The 17,355-nt window shown below is 44.7% G+C and overlaps 1 protein-coding gene across 1 annotated transcript in view; it reads right to left on the bottom strand.

Moving 5' to 3' along the window:
- Nucleotides 1-63: 63 nt before the first annotated feature.
- The window catches only part of LOC104509109 (AT-rich interactive domain-containing protein 1B-like), a gene marked incomplete at its 3' end in the record, with an annotated part of 82,718 nt that continues 65,426 nt past the window's right edge, over nt 64-17,355 (bottom strand). Inside the window, exons 7-8 of the mRNA XM_010150938.1 lie at nt 7,796-7,941; nt 64-301 (exon numbers count right to left, since the gene is read on the bottom strand). Of these exons, the coding sequence (XP_010149240.1) occupies nt 64-301; nt 7,796-7,941 (384 nt within the window). The remainder of the gene's footprint in view (nt 302-7,795; nt 7,942-17,355) is intronic.

Genomic DNA, 17,355 nt, shown 5'->3' with positions numbered 1-17,355 from the left:
ATGAAGGAAAAAAGAAAAAAATAAAGAAAAATAAATAAATAAAAGAAAATAAAAGAAACTAACGAAGAGATTGCACGTGAATGGAAAGGCATGCAGGATAGAACGGAAGTGGGAAGGCCAAAACCAGAGGATGAAGGACAACACAGCAGACTGCGGGCTGAACCAACACCACGTGCGGAGGTGGTAAATACCTTTGACTTGCTCTCAGGCTGGGGGGGTCCTTCTTCTTTGCCGTCTGCTTTGAGAGGAAGGGCTAGTTTGGACTCACCGGGTGTCATCATATCTGCAAGACCCATAGGTGCTAATCGAAAACAGGAGAAACAGTTAAGCATGACTACGTTTGGTTCTGTAGGAAAAATAGAAAAAGCACGCTTCCTGCTGCAAGGCCGCGGCACCACGTGAAGCAGAGGTTATCCCACCTCTGTCCCGTTATTCTAGAATCTGGAAACCTGGAAACCTCTTCAGTTGGAGTGAGGAAACAGAACAGAACGAACAAGGCAAGCACCACGCAACCACCACCACCACTTTACAAAGTGAAATCCATTCTCCACGCTGCTGGGGCTCTTCAGCTGACTCCACATTTGACCCCCACACTTTAACAGACTGACAGTCCACCTGAGTAACCACTGGCCGTGCCCGGGGGGGCAACAGAGAAATGTAAATGAAAATGATGCACATTTTGCTTGCAATGTTGAATTCGCAAAGAAATCCTGAATTTCCCAATTCCGCCCGCATTAAGACTGGTGTCCAGCAGATAATTCCTGCCCCTAACGACTCCAGTTGGAATGGCTCAGCCAACGTGAGCCTTAACTACAGAACTACAAGCTGTAAACTTCACTCTGTTGGAGAACTGGCACTCAACTTCTCCCCCTCGTGCCAAAGTGAGGTGGGGCTACAACGAAAGCACAAACGCCCTTCTCTGACAATGGCACGCAGTTGCTTCCCCGGGGTGTGAGGAGCCAAAGGGAGGTTTTTATTTGAAGATGCAAATGCTAAGTATAGTATTACTGCTGCAGAGCTGCTGGGTTCCTGGGTTTCTAGAAAGATGCGAGGAGAAACGTTCAGATAAACAGACAGAAAAATACCGGGCAGACGAGATGCTAGAAGGTGCCATGACACTGAATCGACGCAAATAACCAGAGAACAACAGCAGGACACCAGGTGATTCTTTCCTTGCAGAAAACCATGTGTAGAGCACTTCGGAGAGGCTGCATTATCTTCCCTTCCTCCTCTCTTTTTCTCCCCCTCATGCCCTTCTTTCCAAGAAGGATCCGAGGCAAGAGAAAACATAGGATAGAGTAACCTTCAAGGCAATAAAAAGGAAGAAACATGTATCCCAAACATGTGAATTTTAGGAAAATATGAAAAGAATCTGATGGTTACTGGAGGAGCGCGTCCCTCTGCAAAACGCCAATGCTGGCTTGCACCAGGCAGCAGGCACGCTGCATAGCGAGCCAAAGAGAGGAGGGGGAAAGAAGCTTTAAAAATACTTCACAGATTGCCCACTACAAAACGATTATTGCACATATTCATGTATTACTATGTTTTAGAAAATAATTAGTTTTAATTACAGCCGTGAGAGCATGAGCAGGACTCTGGCGAATACGCTGGCAAGCGCTGCAGTGCTAATTTGCTAATATCTTTAGCATCACTGCAGGTTGAGACTATGGGTCTGCCAAAAAAACCTACCCAGCCACGTGCCATGCGAGTTTACAACTGCATGCTCAATACTCAAGCTTTGCCCTGCCGGTGTTTTTCATGGACACATTTTCTTGGTTTTTTTTCAAAGCACATTTGTAGCCCAATCAAGCGCTTAAAGTCATCACAACACATAAATCATAATTGAGATTAAAAAAAAAAATACTTGTAATACTTAAGACTTCAAGAATTGGAACAAAAAGCCTTTTTCAAGTGATGCAGCTGCAGAGCAAAATCTATTGGGATCAGCTAAAAATGCTGTTATTTTTATGTATGTGTGCGAAACCTCAACAAAACAGCCAAGCAACATGATATTGGGAAGCCAGCATCCATGAAGCATTTGATTTGTATGCATTTTGCCCTTATACCCTGAGGAGTTGGGGCAGCTTGTGACCATTACGAAGCGAAGGATGGCAGCCTAACACATTTTAGTTTTGAATTCCACAGTTTAAAAAAAAAAAAAAAAAAAAAAGAGTTATTTTTCTTGTAGATATTTTTTTAAACTATATGTACAAAATGGTCAAATGCCTGGTTTCAAACCGGGATGCAGAACTCTTACACACAATGCATTTTTAACATTTAACACATTTCATGCTGTGAAAGCGCTAAAAAAGAAGTCATAGCTTTCATTTCGAAGCAACCAAAGATGAACCTTCCCCTTCAAAGCAATTTTAGAGAGGTCAAACAAAGCAAAGTTATCACGCTTCTTCACCAGAATTCTGCATGGCTAAATCCTCTGCTGGTACCTCACTGCTGTCGAGGTTGGCACATCCTATTTCTAATTGTGCCCACTGCTGGTAGTCCTGTCTCCATCAGAATTCCTTTATAAAATCTCTTTTCCAGAGAGATTTAAGTTAACGCCTCATGTAAAGGGCAAGTAGCTCTAGTCTGCAAATCACCGCGCATATTCCAGCTGTATCAACCATGTTTAGAAGTGTAAAAATACAGATTTATTTTGGCTTTTGAACATTCCTCGTTGGCACGTGCGAGTAACCCTGTCAGGAGTCAGACAGTTATGGGGGAGAAATCAAGTTTCCCAAATTCTGTTTCCATTTTTGTTCTAAACTGTTTACTTCATCTACACCCTCCTTCTGCCCGTAAGAGGAGGACCGCAAGGATTTTACTGGCCAATCGCAAGGTCGACTGTTTTCCCTGCAGCTTTCACCTGAGATGTTTCCATAGCTCCTTTTCAACCCATTGCTGACTGAAACGCTGTTTCATAACTTCTTGCAAACGTACTCTCCAGCAATTTCCAAAGAGACAGCCCTTTGCTTTTTTTTAGCAAAGCAATACAGCAAGAACATTGTTTTGACCCTTTCTGAGCAGTGAAATACTGTTATTGTCACGAAACTACTAAAATAAGGCACGGTCTCTTTCTACACAGGTACTAATAATTCTGTGTGTGAAGTGCAGACCAAAGGATAAAGCATTTTAGAGAGGAGGATAACAGGGAAATCTTGACTCAGAAAGTGTTGCAGCGTACTGTGAATAGGCTTCAAGTACTAGCCTCTGGCTTATTATGGGACTTTAAGAGCTAGAAGGATTTCAAAAAGCAAGTATGGGTCACGGTCCTGAATTAACTATTCCACACTGAATTTAATGTACTCAAAGGCAGATATTGACATGAGTAAAACTGCAGCAAAGTATTCTTTTTTGCTGAAGGCTGCTCTGTCATTCCCAGAAGATGATGAAATACTGTAGGAGCAGCAATACACAAACACTGTTTTTCTCTTTATTGCTAGTGCAGTAACAAATCACACTCTACAAAACAGAATATTACATCCTTTGTAAGACATTCCTTCCTCCCTTCCACCCCTAGCACTCTCTCTCCGAAAAAAAAAGAAGAAAAAGAAGAAGCAGCTGATGCGTGACTCGTGGAGTTGGCAAGAGGATCCCCACTGCTTCTATGCCCACAGGAAAAACGGAAGAGGGACAACAGCATCGTCTAATGCCCTGCCACGAATGACCCTCCGTCTCTGGGGGAAGGCACAGCCCAGGGCGCTCGGGCACCTTACGTGAGGGGGCGAGCGGGGCACCAAGAACCGCAGAACAGCACCTCCTTCCTGCCTACCAAGGCTCATCCGAGGGATGACAAGCGCACGCAGTTTGGGGCGCGGGCATCTCCGTGCCAGGAGCTGGCCTGAGTCACACAACGACCACTGGAGCACGGTCATCGCTTGTTTGGAGCACAGGTGATGGCACAGTTCAGCTGATGCCAACCACTGACATCCGCCAGAAGGTTTACTGAAATGTGCAATACATGACAGCTCATAGGCGTTAGAGCAAAAAAATAGTGAAATAAATGGAGGTTGCCATTTTTCAGAAAAACACAACCAAGCTGCAAAACAAAGAAAACCAATTAAGATTTCTGAAAAATGCTTTACATCCATAAATACGATGGCTTTCTCGATCAGAGGTTCATCCAAATAAACACAAAGTCAAATATATATAATACATAGGAAAAGGTTAAGGGCTGTATCTATTTTAAAGTTATTTTTAAGAGCATCCTTTTAATCCCTTTAGTGCAAATAACTTTTCCTAGAACTTTATGTTTTATGTGAAGTACTACAATGTTAAAAATTTGTTGGCAATAATAATACCCGAAAAATGGAAGGATTCAGTAGGACAGAGGCAGTGAAATTAGGAAAGGATCCTTACGGCAGTGAAGAGATTAATGCCACTGTATTGTTTTGTTCACCTCCAGAGGCAGCAGAGATTACGAGTGCCAGCTTCTGTGCAAGCACAACAGGGAAACCTGGGAAATCCAAACTCCGCATTACTTCTTTCAAGTGACAATTTTCGCTAGAGTTCACAAGGCTCACAAGATGAAATTTTTGTTTTATTTAGCTTGGGTTTTGTAAGTTTCCTTTTATTATGTATTTTCAAAGCCTGAATTTAAAAAATAGGGGAGAAAAAAAATCTAAAATGTATATGGAAGAAAATGTGAACTCATACCACAAAAGGAGAGTGGGCTTACACAATTTTTCTGAGCGGCAGTTTGTTCCCTAATTGTGAAGGGATTCTGGCACTTTTTCTCAAAGCTTTTGTTATTGTTCTGATCTAGTATCCCATCCATAAGGATCTGTTTTCTTTGATCTCCTAATTTCTCTATTTCTAAACTGCTCTACGTCAGCAGAAGCTGGCGATCTGTTGTTTGATGTGCAGTTGCTGCTGAAGTACCAGGATGACTATCTGCAGCACAATTTTCCTTTCAATTGTGACATTTATTAAAAAAAAGAAAGAAAAAAGCATCAACTGGCAATAATGAGTTATAAATGCTACTAAAAACGTGTGGTAAAACCAGTGTTACATGTATGGAAGCTCCAAAACCATGTGAAAACAATTCCATCAGCACCAGCCATCTTCCTCAATTTCAGAATAAAACCAAAAAGTGCATTTGATTAAAACGAATGTAACCAAAACCTCCCTCCCTCCCTCCCTCAAAACACGCACCACAACTGCACTCTCCGACACCCAGACGGCCAAGAACCCCATCTCTCCCTGTGGCTAATCTCAGTTTTTCCCTGGGCTCTAACTGAAACCACAGTTACTGATGCTCAGCGCGTGTGAGGAAGTGACCTAACGCCCACACTTCACTCCAGCAGCAGCCACGCAGCTGGATGTGCTTCTGGACCTACGCGCTGGGTGGACCCGGCCTCACCCGACGGATGCGTGACCTTCGCAAGCAGGGACAAGGGCTCGAGAGCCAGACAGCTGAGCTGGGCTCCGAGTCACAGAAAACGCCCTAAGTAGGTATCACCTGCACGTTCTCCACCCCATCCAACGCAGGGCCAGAGCTGACTCCGAGGTGCTCCCCTGGCTCAAGACATGATCATTTCACGGACTGTATTTACACTTGGCTGAAGCCTGCCCTTCATTTCTTCGACCCAAGCAGAACCAGGAGTGAGGAGAGGGGAAAAGCATGTGTCCCCAGCAGTACGCTCGCATCCCATGTTCTCTTTCTGTACCCCGGCCCTGTACCCGTACCAACACCATCTGCGTGCTCTTGGAGACCGGCTGCACAAAGCAACCTAGACGTGTGTCTGCTCCCACACAGAGGGAACGAGGTGCACTGAACTCCCCTCATTCACCTCGTGCTTACTTTCCGTTGGGTAATCTTTGAATTAATAAACCTGGAACAAAAGAAAACCTCACAAATGCGCTGGCAGAAAAAACCCTGATAAATGTTTAAATTATTAAAAATCCAATATTTCAGAATGCATAACACAATAAAAAGAGTATGACTACCCCATACAAAAGACTGCTAGGATAAATGGCCTTGCATTGAACAGATTTCCACTGTATGAAATAACGAATGGCTGAATTATCTGAACAAAAAAACCTCTGTGAATCTTCCTTTAAACTGGTTATTCCTTAGGAATACATAAATCTTCTTAGGCAGGGCACTCTGCCATCTGTTTGCTGTTGGTTATTTTTGCAGCTCTGGGGGCCAAAGGAAAAGGGGGAAAAATTACTTCTGCTAATAGCAAAACAGAATTTATAGCACCCTTTCAATGCTCAGAAGTAATTTTATTTCAGCAAGCCAGACAAAACACATAACTACACAAACAAAACATGATATTACCTGGGACAGCTCTGGTGGGGGAAAAGCAAGCTATTATCTAATGGGCTTTTCAGTAGCTTTTCCCTCTTCATCTAGACGGTGAAGTATGCTGTCTGGACTAACCAACAGCTTCCAAGCCAGCACTGGAAAAAGCCCTTTTTATGGTTTTGTTTTGGGTTCCTCCCCCCTCCATGTCTTGTCTTCTTCAAAAACCTTACTGATTAACAGCTTCCTTTCTGTTTCCTCTGGTAAGCAAAACCGTAACATGATATTCTTGAGAAATAAGACTGTTAAACGTGTCAGGAGCTCCTACACAGAGGAAAGAAACCTTCTGGACATACTAGACACTAGAATCTGACAGTGGCCATTTTCTGCCCAGGAAGCAGGGACATATAACATTAACAGGGAGGAAAGACAGGGAAGAAGGCAAGGGATGAAGGAGCAAAACTGGCTAAGCAGGGCACGGAGGAAGATACCAAAGCACAGGCTCCAGGTAAGGTACAGTAAGTACCCTAAGTAGTAAGGATTCTCTTAAAAAAAAAAAACCAACCAAAACCAAAAGTAGAAACAAAAACATTGAATCACCGTATCCAGCTTTCAGAAAAACTCCAAAACCCCCAACATTTGAGAAATGGCTAATGTAATCAGTAAAGCGTGCACAGAAACTCCATGACTGGAATAAGTATTTGGGAGGATCCACTTCAGGGTCATTGAAACTCCATCCAAGCCCACCCCAATCAAAGAATTGATCTTTACTGAAGTAGCGTCTTGATGGAGGATAATTGTTAGGAGCTGAAGCTGAATACAGACTGTAAGGCACATTTGCACAGAACTACAGTCACCTGTCTTTATAGTCACGCACAAAGCTGCAAATAAACCTAAATTCACAAGTCATGGTAGGAAGGATAAATCCAGCAGCTACACTGAATATGCCCTTTTTTTTTTTTTTGCAAAAGGAAACTATGATTAGATTTCATATACTGATATTTAAGTAAGTAAATGAAGGAACCCTATATACGGTTATATGAATTTTGGAAACAGTAAATAAGGCCCGTGTTTTCAGAACAGAGTAATTATTTTAAGTGCTCAACTCACAGCATCTTCAAGTCAGAGCAGGTGCACATCTCCTTTTTTAAACCAGTACCACGTTAAATATCTGAAATTGCAATCTTAGGAAGTAAGGCACTGAGAAGCAACAGCAGCCTCTTAAAAGATGAGGTTTTTCTCCCTCCCTCTCTTGCAGACACATACACACAAATATATGTACACTTGCTAGTCAACACCTACGTCAAACCGGGTCCGAGTGTTGCTGGAACTGTTCGAAACATTGTGCTCATCTACATGCTGCGCCAACGGACTCGATGAAAAATGCATGAGCCACTGTACAAAAGAGAGTGCCTCTGCGGAGCGCTCCCAACTCCCCAGGGGGGGTGAATCGGCTGAGGGTGGCTGCCCCTCTGCCGCCAGCCCAAGGCTGGCACCCTTCGCAGATTTATGGAGGAAGGCTGCTGGGGGAAGGTTACCCACCATTACCTGTTGAACTGTTCACCATGTTGGGTGCCATGCTGTAAGGAGGAGCCTGCGGGTTCATCAAGCCAGAGCTGTTGTTCATCGGCTGAGTGTAGGGGGAGCTGGATCCCATAATACCGCTCTGATTCATGGCAGGAAAATTGCCTTGCCTACGAGAGGAAAAGAGCACACACAGGATGTCTCGTTACGTACCCCGCTGCTGAAGATGCTGTGGTCTGTCAGAGCGCATCTCCTGTTGGTTGCAGACAGCTAAGGAGAAGGCACGCCACTAGTTCATTTCACCTGCACCGGGAGCTTTGAATTAACCGTGAATTAGTTACTGTGTGTCTGAGACAGAACTGGGCCGAACACCAATTTCAGAAGATTTGAAATACAGTGTCTTTACACGTCACAACCCATCAGCAGAAAAATACAACTCATACTATTTATCCTATGAGTAGACAGCGACGTGATCTGGAGCCAAAATTAGAACCTAGCATTGACACACACACACAAAAAAAATCCAGTGAAGTGCAATTTTGACCATGTAATAGAAATCCTTACCTGCCACAGCTTAGGAAACAGTGAAATGACCAGAAGAAAAATGAGTACCATAGAATTTCTTTCAGATTTCTGTATCTGGTGTTATCACACTGAACACAATGTTCATCTTTTGTACACGCCATCTATGTCCAATCTTTCAAAAAAACCATGTACATAAGACACTTCCTTGAAGCAAGAAACCTCAGCAGAACTACTTTGGTTTTGAAAATTAAGCACCTATCTGTATAATGCTTTCATAACGGAGACTTAAGTTTGTCTTAAAAGCTGCCCTGAAAGAAGCCCTTACCTAATTCTCCTCATCTTCACCTGTGAAGATCTTCAGACCAAATACTTCTGATGACTAAACCTTGCCTACTCTTAAGGTCTGAAGAGTATCTAAGTATGCTTTGTGCTTGACCACATTCTGTATCATGATATTCACATTATAGATTATCACATTCTATAGATAAACTGAGGCACAATGATGAAAAAGCAACCCCAGTAAGCAGAATAACCTGATGTAATGCATAATCCAACTACAAAACTAACCTTTCATTCTTTGAATCCATAATACAATTCTCTACCTTTTCTTAGTACAGTTGAAGACTGCAAATATTATGATCTGTATATGGATATAGACTTATACACATAAAATCATATATAGTTCTCAACAAAAAACCCCATACAAATATATACTTAATGGCGTATTCACGGCCTACACAGGAAAATACAAAACTCAGACCTGTTTCTGCAATGTAACCCCTGTAAATTTATGCTGTTTTTCCAAATAAAGAAGACAAGAAAGGAAGCAACTAACCCTTTTCATAGGTTTGGTACCTGTCAGCCCTTTTTTCCTCATGAAAAACAAAGCATTTAATTTTACCCTAGAAGGAGGGAAAGCTGCATGCCCTGGTAGGAAGATGGAGTTTCACTGTAAATTCTACTTTTCGTTACCACAGAGTATTCAACAAAACAGACAACCCCCAAACCAACAACCCTGAAAAACTCCAAGGGCTGCTTCTCTTCTCCAAACTCATGGCAGATTCCTAATGCAATTGCTAGAAATGGGTTTCTTTTTTAGGAGGTACAGGAGGAAGACCATTAAAGCACTATTTGGCCTAATTTTTCTTGACACATTGTGAATTTCTTCAAAGAAAAAGAGAACGCGTTATCTAAATAAAGCATCTTTTTCCCAGTCAGTTTTGTCCTTTGCTCTCTGAAGACAAACTTTTCTTCACTCTCACGAAGAGGCAGAGGCTTTCTTTTGATATGAAGGAGACAACTGCCATACAATGTCATTTCCCTGATGAAGCTTGCAACGAGTAGTGGAGGGAAAAGATTTAAAATGCACAGTGGTGCAATGCTCCGAGGGAAAATTACAAAGGGAAAAGAGAAGAGCAGGACCATTTGGCAACAACTTTAAAAGATTTCAGTCACACAATCAAGCTTTTCTTATGTAAATATTGTACCTTAGACACACCCCATCCCCCTTTTCTAGCTGAAAATTGCTCTGTTACAACAAATGCAGGTAACTGAAAAGTTCTTTCTACGCTGGATAAGGGAGATCCTTTCCCTTACTGGGTAAAGTTGCTAGTGAACATGAAGAAAGTGTGCAAGTGCATTTTTACACTTTGAAAAAGAAGTAATAGTTTTTGAAAGGTTCTTCTATGGAGTAAGGCTGGGATTCTGGAAAAGACAGGAGTCCCTACAGGTACCTCCCTCTCCAATGCCCTTCTTTTCCTTTACAAATACACAGGAGATACGCACCTTGCAGGTAGGCTGAAATTGGTCCTTACCTACTAATATTTCAGTACTATTACTTTCTATAGCATGTCTGTCTTCTAAGCTGTGGGGCTGTTCATTGTCTCAAATTGAGGCACAACCTATTTCATGTTACCCACTATGGACATCAATCTCAATTGTAGCTCGTGAAAGCAAACTGCTGTACAACAGCTTTAAATCAAAACGCAGGAAAACTATTCCCAGTTTAGACAGAGAGTGGAAATTAAATAAAAGGAATATACTAGCTTTGGCCAGGACAGCAAGAAAACAACTGAAGTCTAAAAAAATTTGCTTCTGTACCCAGAAAGACCTGAATGGCAGAAACTAATTCCAGGATTTCATCTGGCCAGGCAATACCCTTCCCTTTCATTCTCCCACGTAATGCCACACTCGGAAGGGGCGCGGATCTCCATCTCTGTAAAGAGCCTGGCAAGCAAAAAGTCTCGGCACCCATCCTGCCAGAACTCCGTCCCCTACCAAAGCACTGACCGCAGCTGCGCGAGCCAATTCAGTCACGCTGAACGGCGACGTCCTGCAAGAGTAAACGTTCTTTAATCCCGAGACTGGGTGCAGCGCGCAGTACAGAGCTCCTCCACATATTATTCTGCTCTATGATGGCTTGGAACGGAAAGTTTCTTTAGGGAGAAATAATCAGGTATTACTTGAGCCTTTAATTCTCACTCCACAGTGGGCCTCCTTTGAGTAAAGACTGCCGACTGTGACAAATTGTGCTGCATCAGTGCTATAATATGAAGTGGAGTCCATTAAGAACTGAGCTGAGATCACCAAACTCATTTTGATTAACCTCCAGGTCACTAAACACTTATAAATATGTTACACAGCAGCTGCTAAACATATTTATATATGCTTAAGGTCACAGCATCATCTGTTGGTTGTTGGAGTTAAGTCAAAAATCTTATGTTTCCTTCTGTGCTGCTTTTAGTAAAGGCATATCCAACATGCTATTTAAGAAGTAGTTATCTCAAAGCATACTACCAGACTCTCTCCTACATCTCCCAATTCCCTCCTCCATTTTCCTGGGAGGCTAAATAAAGATCAAGTCTTTTAAAAGCAGTCTGCTGTACACGAAGTGACATCTAATGGCAAAAATTCAGCTGACCGGCTATGAATTCTACCACAGAACAAACCCAGTTAAGTAGACAGTTTTACAGTATTTACCACAGGAACACGAACGGCTGGGTTGCTTAGGGATGACGCAAGTGACAATCAGGAATAATAGGAAGAAGTTAAGAAAGGAAACTCTTGTGTTAAGCATAATGAAAAAACGTCTTTGTGGCGAGAGGCAGCTACCCTCCAAGGGAACGAAGGAACCCTCGACACTGTCCACAGAGAACACGTTAGGGAACGGATCCATCAGAGAAATCCCGCGTTACATGTGAACTAGATGACCTGTCAGGTATGCTCCAGCTCTACTTCCTCCAACACCGTGATCCCAGATCACAGGTTTTACCCCATTGAGAAGAAAAAGCAGCTAGGCCAATACAAATTTAGAATTACGCTATCAATTTAAACACTGTTCTTAAGCCTGCAAATTTCTTTGCTCTGCTCTACTACTGCAAGTAGATCTCCAAGCACGCAGCAAACGGAAAAGATTAAAAATGGGAAGGGGGGAAACCCCCGCACTTTCTGTGGTTTATTGACTCTGCCGACAATGCAGTTATTCACAGCACCTGCATAAGGCCAGAGCCAGTTGTTACGCTGGAGGAAGGGGCTGCCTCCCGAGGGACCCAGACAGGCTGGAGGAACGTGCCGTCAGGGACCTTATGAAAGTCAACAGGGACAAGCTTGAGGTCCTGCACCTGGGAAGGACGGGCTCCCTGCAGCGGTGCTGGCAGGGTCTTGATTGGGGGGAGCAGCTTTGCTGAGAAGCCCCATGGCATCTTGGCCGCAGGGAGCCGAGTGTGAGCCAGCAGTGTGCCCTGGCAGCAACGGGGGCCAGCAACATCCTGGGCTGTGTGACCAGGAGCAGAGCCAGGAGACAGAGGGAACTGATCATCCCCTCCTTTCTTGGCACTCATTTGACTCCATCTAGGGTATCATGTCCAGTTTTGGATCCCCCAGTACCGGAAAGAGGATGCTAAACTGGAGCGAGTTTAGCAGACAGCCCCTTAGAAGGTCAGGGCTTGAGTACTCACCCTGGAGGGGCTGCAGGACAAGGGCCAGACCAGTCTGGGGCACAGACAGCTTTCGAGAGGAACCTCAAAGCCCCCCAGCACCTAAAAGGAGGTCAGCAAGACAAGGAATCTGGGCTCTTCGCAGAGGGCCACGGTGGGAGGACGAGACGCAAAGCAAGAGTTAAAACATGAGAAGTTCAGACTAAAAGTAAGGACACACTTTCCCAATGAAAAAATTCAGGGATTAGATCTGGTGGCCCCGAGGGGTTGTGCAATCTCTGCCCTTGGAAGTTTTCTTTATCCAGACCCAACTGAGCCCTCAGCTGAGCCTGCAGAGGAGGAGGTTGGACCAGGGACCTCTTGAGGTTCCTTCCAGCCTGAATGACTTACGGGATGACTGGTTAAGGGATCAGGGGTACAAGCAGTGTTCTCCTCTATCCTGCCAGTTGCAGGAATGACGATGGGAGAAACAGGAAGAGCCTGCAGATTAATACCTGGCTCTGAGCCTCATGTCACTGGCAGGATTTTGGGTTTTTGATCATGAGTCGGTGTACATGACACCAGACCTGCTGGCAACAGACGGGGTACATGTGTCTCCAAGGGGCAAAAGGATCTTTGCACAGGAGTTAGCAGGGCTCACCGCAAAGGCTTTAAACTTCATCTGAAGGGGGAACTGGATAAAACTGGGCTCGCTAGAGACAGGCCTGGAAGCGGCACACCAGTGTCTGAGGGACAATGTGCCGACGAGGACCTTTGGTCTGCCAACCTGCTGGCAACAGACGGGGTACATGTGTCTCCAAGGGGCAAAAGGATCTTTGCACAGGAGTTAGCAGGGCTCACCGCAAAGGCTTTAAACTTCATCTGAAGGGGGAACTGGATAAAACTGGGCTCGCTAGAGACAGGCCTGGAAGCGGCACACCAGTGTCTGAGGGACAATGTGCCGACGAGGACCTTTGGTCTGCCATCTCAGTGGCGGTAGGGGACAGAGACCCATGTGGCAGCAATGACCCAAGGGTGATTGATGTGTTAGAAACCACGGAAGCGCCTGAGATTAGTCATGTAGGAATTAGGGCTTTTCCACCCAAAAAGGTAGTGGGATCAGGAGTCCAAATGAAGTCCATCTACACCAATGCACGCAGCATGGGCAACAAACAGGAGGAGCTGGAAGCCACTGCGGAGCAGGAAAACAATGCTATAGCTGCCTCATATATCATGGAAATATGGTGGGATGACTCACACAACTGGAATGCTGCAATGGATGGCTATAAACTTCAGAAAGGACAGGCAAGGAAGGAGAGGCATTGGGGTTGCCCTGTCTGTTAGGGAGTGTTTTGATCATCTAGAGCTCAATGACAGTGATGACAGGGTTGAGTGTTTATGAGTGAGAATCAGGGGGAAGGCCACCAAGGCAGATATCGTGGTGGGAGTCTGGTACAGACCACCCAACAAAGATGAAGAGACAGACAAAATATTCTATAAGGAACTGGGGTAAGTCTCACAATCGCTAGCCCTTGTTCTCAGGGGCGACTTCAACTTACCAGATGTCTGCTGGAAATACAACACAGCAGAGAAGGAACAGTCTAGGACGTTCCTGAAGTGTGTGGAAGATTACTTCCTGACACAGCTGGCGAGTCAGCCAACTAGGGAAGACGCCCCACTGGACCCATTGTTTGTGACCAGAGAAGGACTTGTGGGTGATGTGATGGTTGGAGCCCGTCTTGGGCATAGTGATCACAAAATGATATTTTCAGTTCTTGGAGAAGTAAGGAGGGGGCTCAGCAGAACTGCTACCTTGGGCTTCCGGAGGGCAGATTTGGCCTGTTCAGGAGCCTGGTTGACACAGTCCATTGGGAGGCAGTCCTGAAGGGCAAAGGAGTCCAGGAAGGTTGGGCATTCTTCAAGAAGGAAATCTTAAAGACACAGGAGCAGGCCATCTCCATGTGACGAAAGAAGAGCCAGTGGGAAAGACCACTGTGGCCTGGCTGAACAGACAGCTCTGGCTGGAACTCAGGAAAAAAAGCAGAGTTATGACCTTTGGAAGAAGGAGCAGGAAACTCAGGAGGACTACACGGATGACTGAGGTTATGCAAAGAAAAAATTAGAAGGGTCAAAGCCCAACTTAGAATGAAGAACAAGGAGAAATATATAGTGACCTGCTACACTACCACTTAGGCACACACAGGTCTATGGGGCCAGATGGGATCCACTCAAGTGTACTGAGGGACCTGGGCAAAGTCCTCACCAAGCCACTTTTCCATCATCTGTCAGTAGTCCTGCCTAACTGGGCAACTGGGATTGTTCAGCCTGGAGAAGAGGGGGCTCAGGGGAGACCTTATCGCTCTCTACCTGACAGGAGGTTGTAGACAGGTGGGTGTTGCTCTCTTCTCCCAAGTGACAGGACAAGAGGAAATGACCAGTCCTTACCAGGGACGGAGAAGTCAGCCGTCTTGCCTTTAATACTTGGTGGTGTGTGATTTAGTACCTCCTCAGTGTTGCCATCTGATGAAGGTTTTTACCGTCGTCTTCCTTGGATTTGAACAGACAACTAATTACAAACCTGAATTTAGAGGTAGGTGTGGTTTAGCTATGCACAACGATAAAAAGGGATTACGCTTCAGACGTTGCACCAGGGGAGGTTTAGATTGGATATTACGGAAAATTTCTTCACTGAAAGGGCTGTCAGGCATTGGAACGGGCTGCCCAGGGAGGCAGTTGAGTCACCATCCCCGGAGGTATTTAAAAGACATGCAGTTGTGGTGCTCGGGGACATGGTTACTTGGCAGTGTGAAGTTAACGGTTGGACTAGATGATCTTGAAAGTATTTTCAAACCTAATGATTCTCTGATCCTAGACTGTCAGCACCATTGTGCTGTTGATAGCCTGGTGTACTATCGGGTCAAAAATACAACTGGCCAAATTCAAAACATTCCCTTTTAAGAAGGTCCTGTTCTGCTCTTTTGTTTTCCTTCATTTGCAATCAACCCGAAGTTTAATCAGCACTTAATCTGTTTTCTCTGCAAAACAAGTAGCATCAGATCTAATTGTGTCTTTTGAGCTACTGCAGAAGTCCATGTGTTTAAAGAGAGGAGATGACACGCAAGATCTGTTCGTTGCTAAAAAGCAGAACAAAGAAACTGTAGGAAAGAAGAGCACTGACAATACAAAGGAGCACAGGAGCGATCACAGCTACCAAGCAGTGGCTCTTATACCGAGATGTCTTCCTTTAATTGGACCAGAAATCACCAGCAGGTTAACATGTTGTCTCCGACAGCACACACAAGTCAGCCGTCTTGCCTTTAATACTTGGTGGTGTGTGATTTAGTACCTCCTCAGTGTTGCCATCTGATGAAGGTTTTTACCGTCGTCTTCCTTGGATTTGAACAGACAACTAATTACAAACCTGAATTTAGAGGTAGGTGTGGTTTAGCTATGCACAACGATAAAAAGGGATTACGCCTCTCAGCAGGACAAGAAATGAAGACACAACTTTTCATATGGAAACATGTCAAAGAGGTTTTTGCTGTGGGCAGAGAGCTCAAGTTCCGCAACTTTCTGTGGATTTTCTGGCATGCATCTGGCACCCTCAACCTAAACCTGTAACACTGGAGCAAAGCTCTTCGTGCAGTCAGAAAAAATGACCCAACATCTGTAATGAGCCCTGTGGCAGCCTGAGCACAGGGGTGAGTTGAGCCTCAACTCAGAAAAAAGATGGAAATGGAGGGGAGAGTAGATGGAAATGAACAATGAACAACAAGGGTTGGGAGCATCCTCACTAGGTGCCAAAAGTTTTTAGGGCCAGGCGGATGATGGGTGCTCTGAAGGGAGATGAAACAGAGATGCAAGAGGAGCAGGGAGGAACATACAGAATGCTGCTACTCCCAGGGTAAAAACAGGGAAGGTCCCTCCAGCATGAACATGGCGCCTCTCAGCCAGGTCTGCCTGAAGGAAGGGAGGGATTCACAGAGGAGCCTCACAAGCAGGGTGCTACCAGAGATGTCCCTTCCTGCGAAGGGTTGGGAAGAGCTGCCCCTGAGTCACGCCTCACACATCCTGGTGGCCACACACTTGTACCAATTACTATTATTTCGACACGTCTGCACTCTTGCTTCCTGACGTTTCCTACAGCACTCGTAACTAGGGATTTCTCCCAGTTATCCTGGCCTAGGCACTGGACCTGAAAAATCATCCTGTTACCATGACCTGGCCACCTGAGCAATTGGCTGGTGGAAAAAAAAACCCAAACCAAAACCACAACAAAAACGGCCCACAAGTCCATGGAAGTTTGCCATTTCTGCTCCAGATCTTTAACCTACATCAGTTTTGCAGCGAAGGCACTGTAGCACCTCAGGGGAGTAATTTGTGTAAACATTTTAAAAGGAACATTTTTTTCTTTTAATGCTGACACGCTGGTAAGGTGGCTACTTGATTACAAACTGTGAAAATGACTGCGTGCGGCTGCACTCACAAATCACAGCGTACTGACCAAATTGCCCCGTGCTTATCTGTGCCAGGTCTGCAGCATGACAATATTTCCTCTCTCTTTTAAATGTCAAAGTATGATTTGGGGGGTTGTTATTTAAACACACTGACCTGCACAATAACCAGAAGTACTTTATTTAAATCTGTCTTGAGCTGGGACTAGTCTTAAGCGCTTATAATCTGTCATACTTTGACACCAAATGGGTTATTATAATGAGAGTAATTCAGGAGTGAGACCTGCGAACGCTTTCTCCCTGGAGAATCTACACATAAACATGTGCACGCAGATCCACATGCTCTTTTGTTATGGATTTTCCTTCTTGCTACATTATGGGCCTCCCTGGAGAAGTGAAACCGTTTCTGTCGTCAGGGGATATGGGAGAACTGGAGGAGGGAGAAGAGAGCAAGGGAAAATAAACCCCAACATGGCTTATTTTGCTCTGACTGGAAGTTCATCAGTGCGTCAGTGCTGTTAGCAAAGGCCAAGACACACAAAACCCGAATACTGGCTTGAGCAGCCGTAGAGAGGCATTAAGGGTAATTCCCATGTAAGTAAAACAAACAAATTTAACATCACTCTATATGAAAGCGAAGTATCCCCCCCCCCTTCTTGTCACCTTCTATAATAAGTGTAATAACCTCGAT

This window comes from Eurypyga helias, unplaced genomic scaffold (genome assembly GCF_000690775.1).
Source record: "Eurypyga helias isolate BGI_N326 unplaced genomic scaffold, ASM69077v1 scaffold6284, whole genome shotgun sequence".
In the NCBI taxonomy this organism is placed as follows: domain Eukaryota; kingdom Metazoa; phylum Chordata; class Aves; order Eurypygiformes; family Eurypygidae; genus Eurypyga; species Eurypyga helias.
Note: the sequence above shows the minus strand (reverse complement) of the source record. Positions and strands in the feature narration are given on the sequence as shown.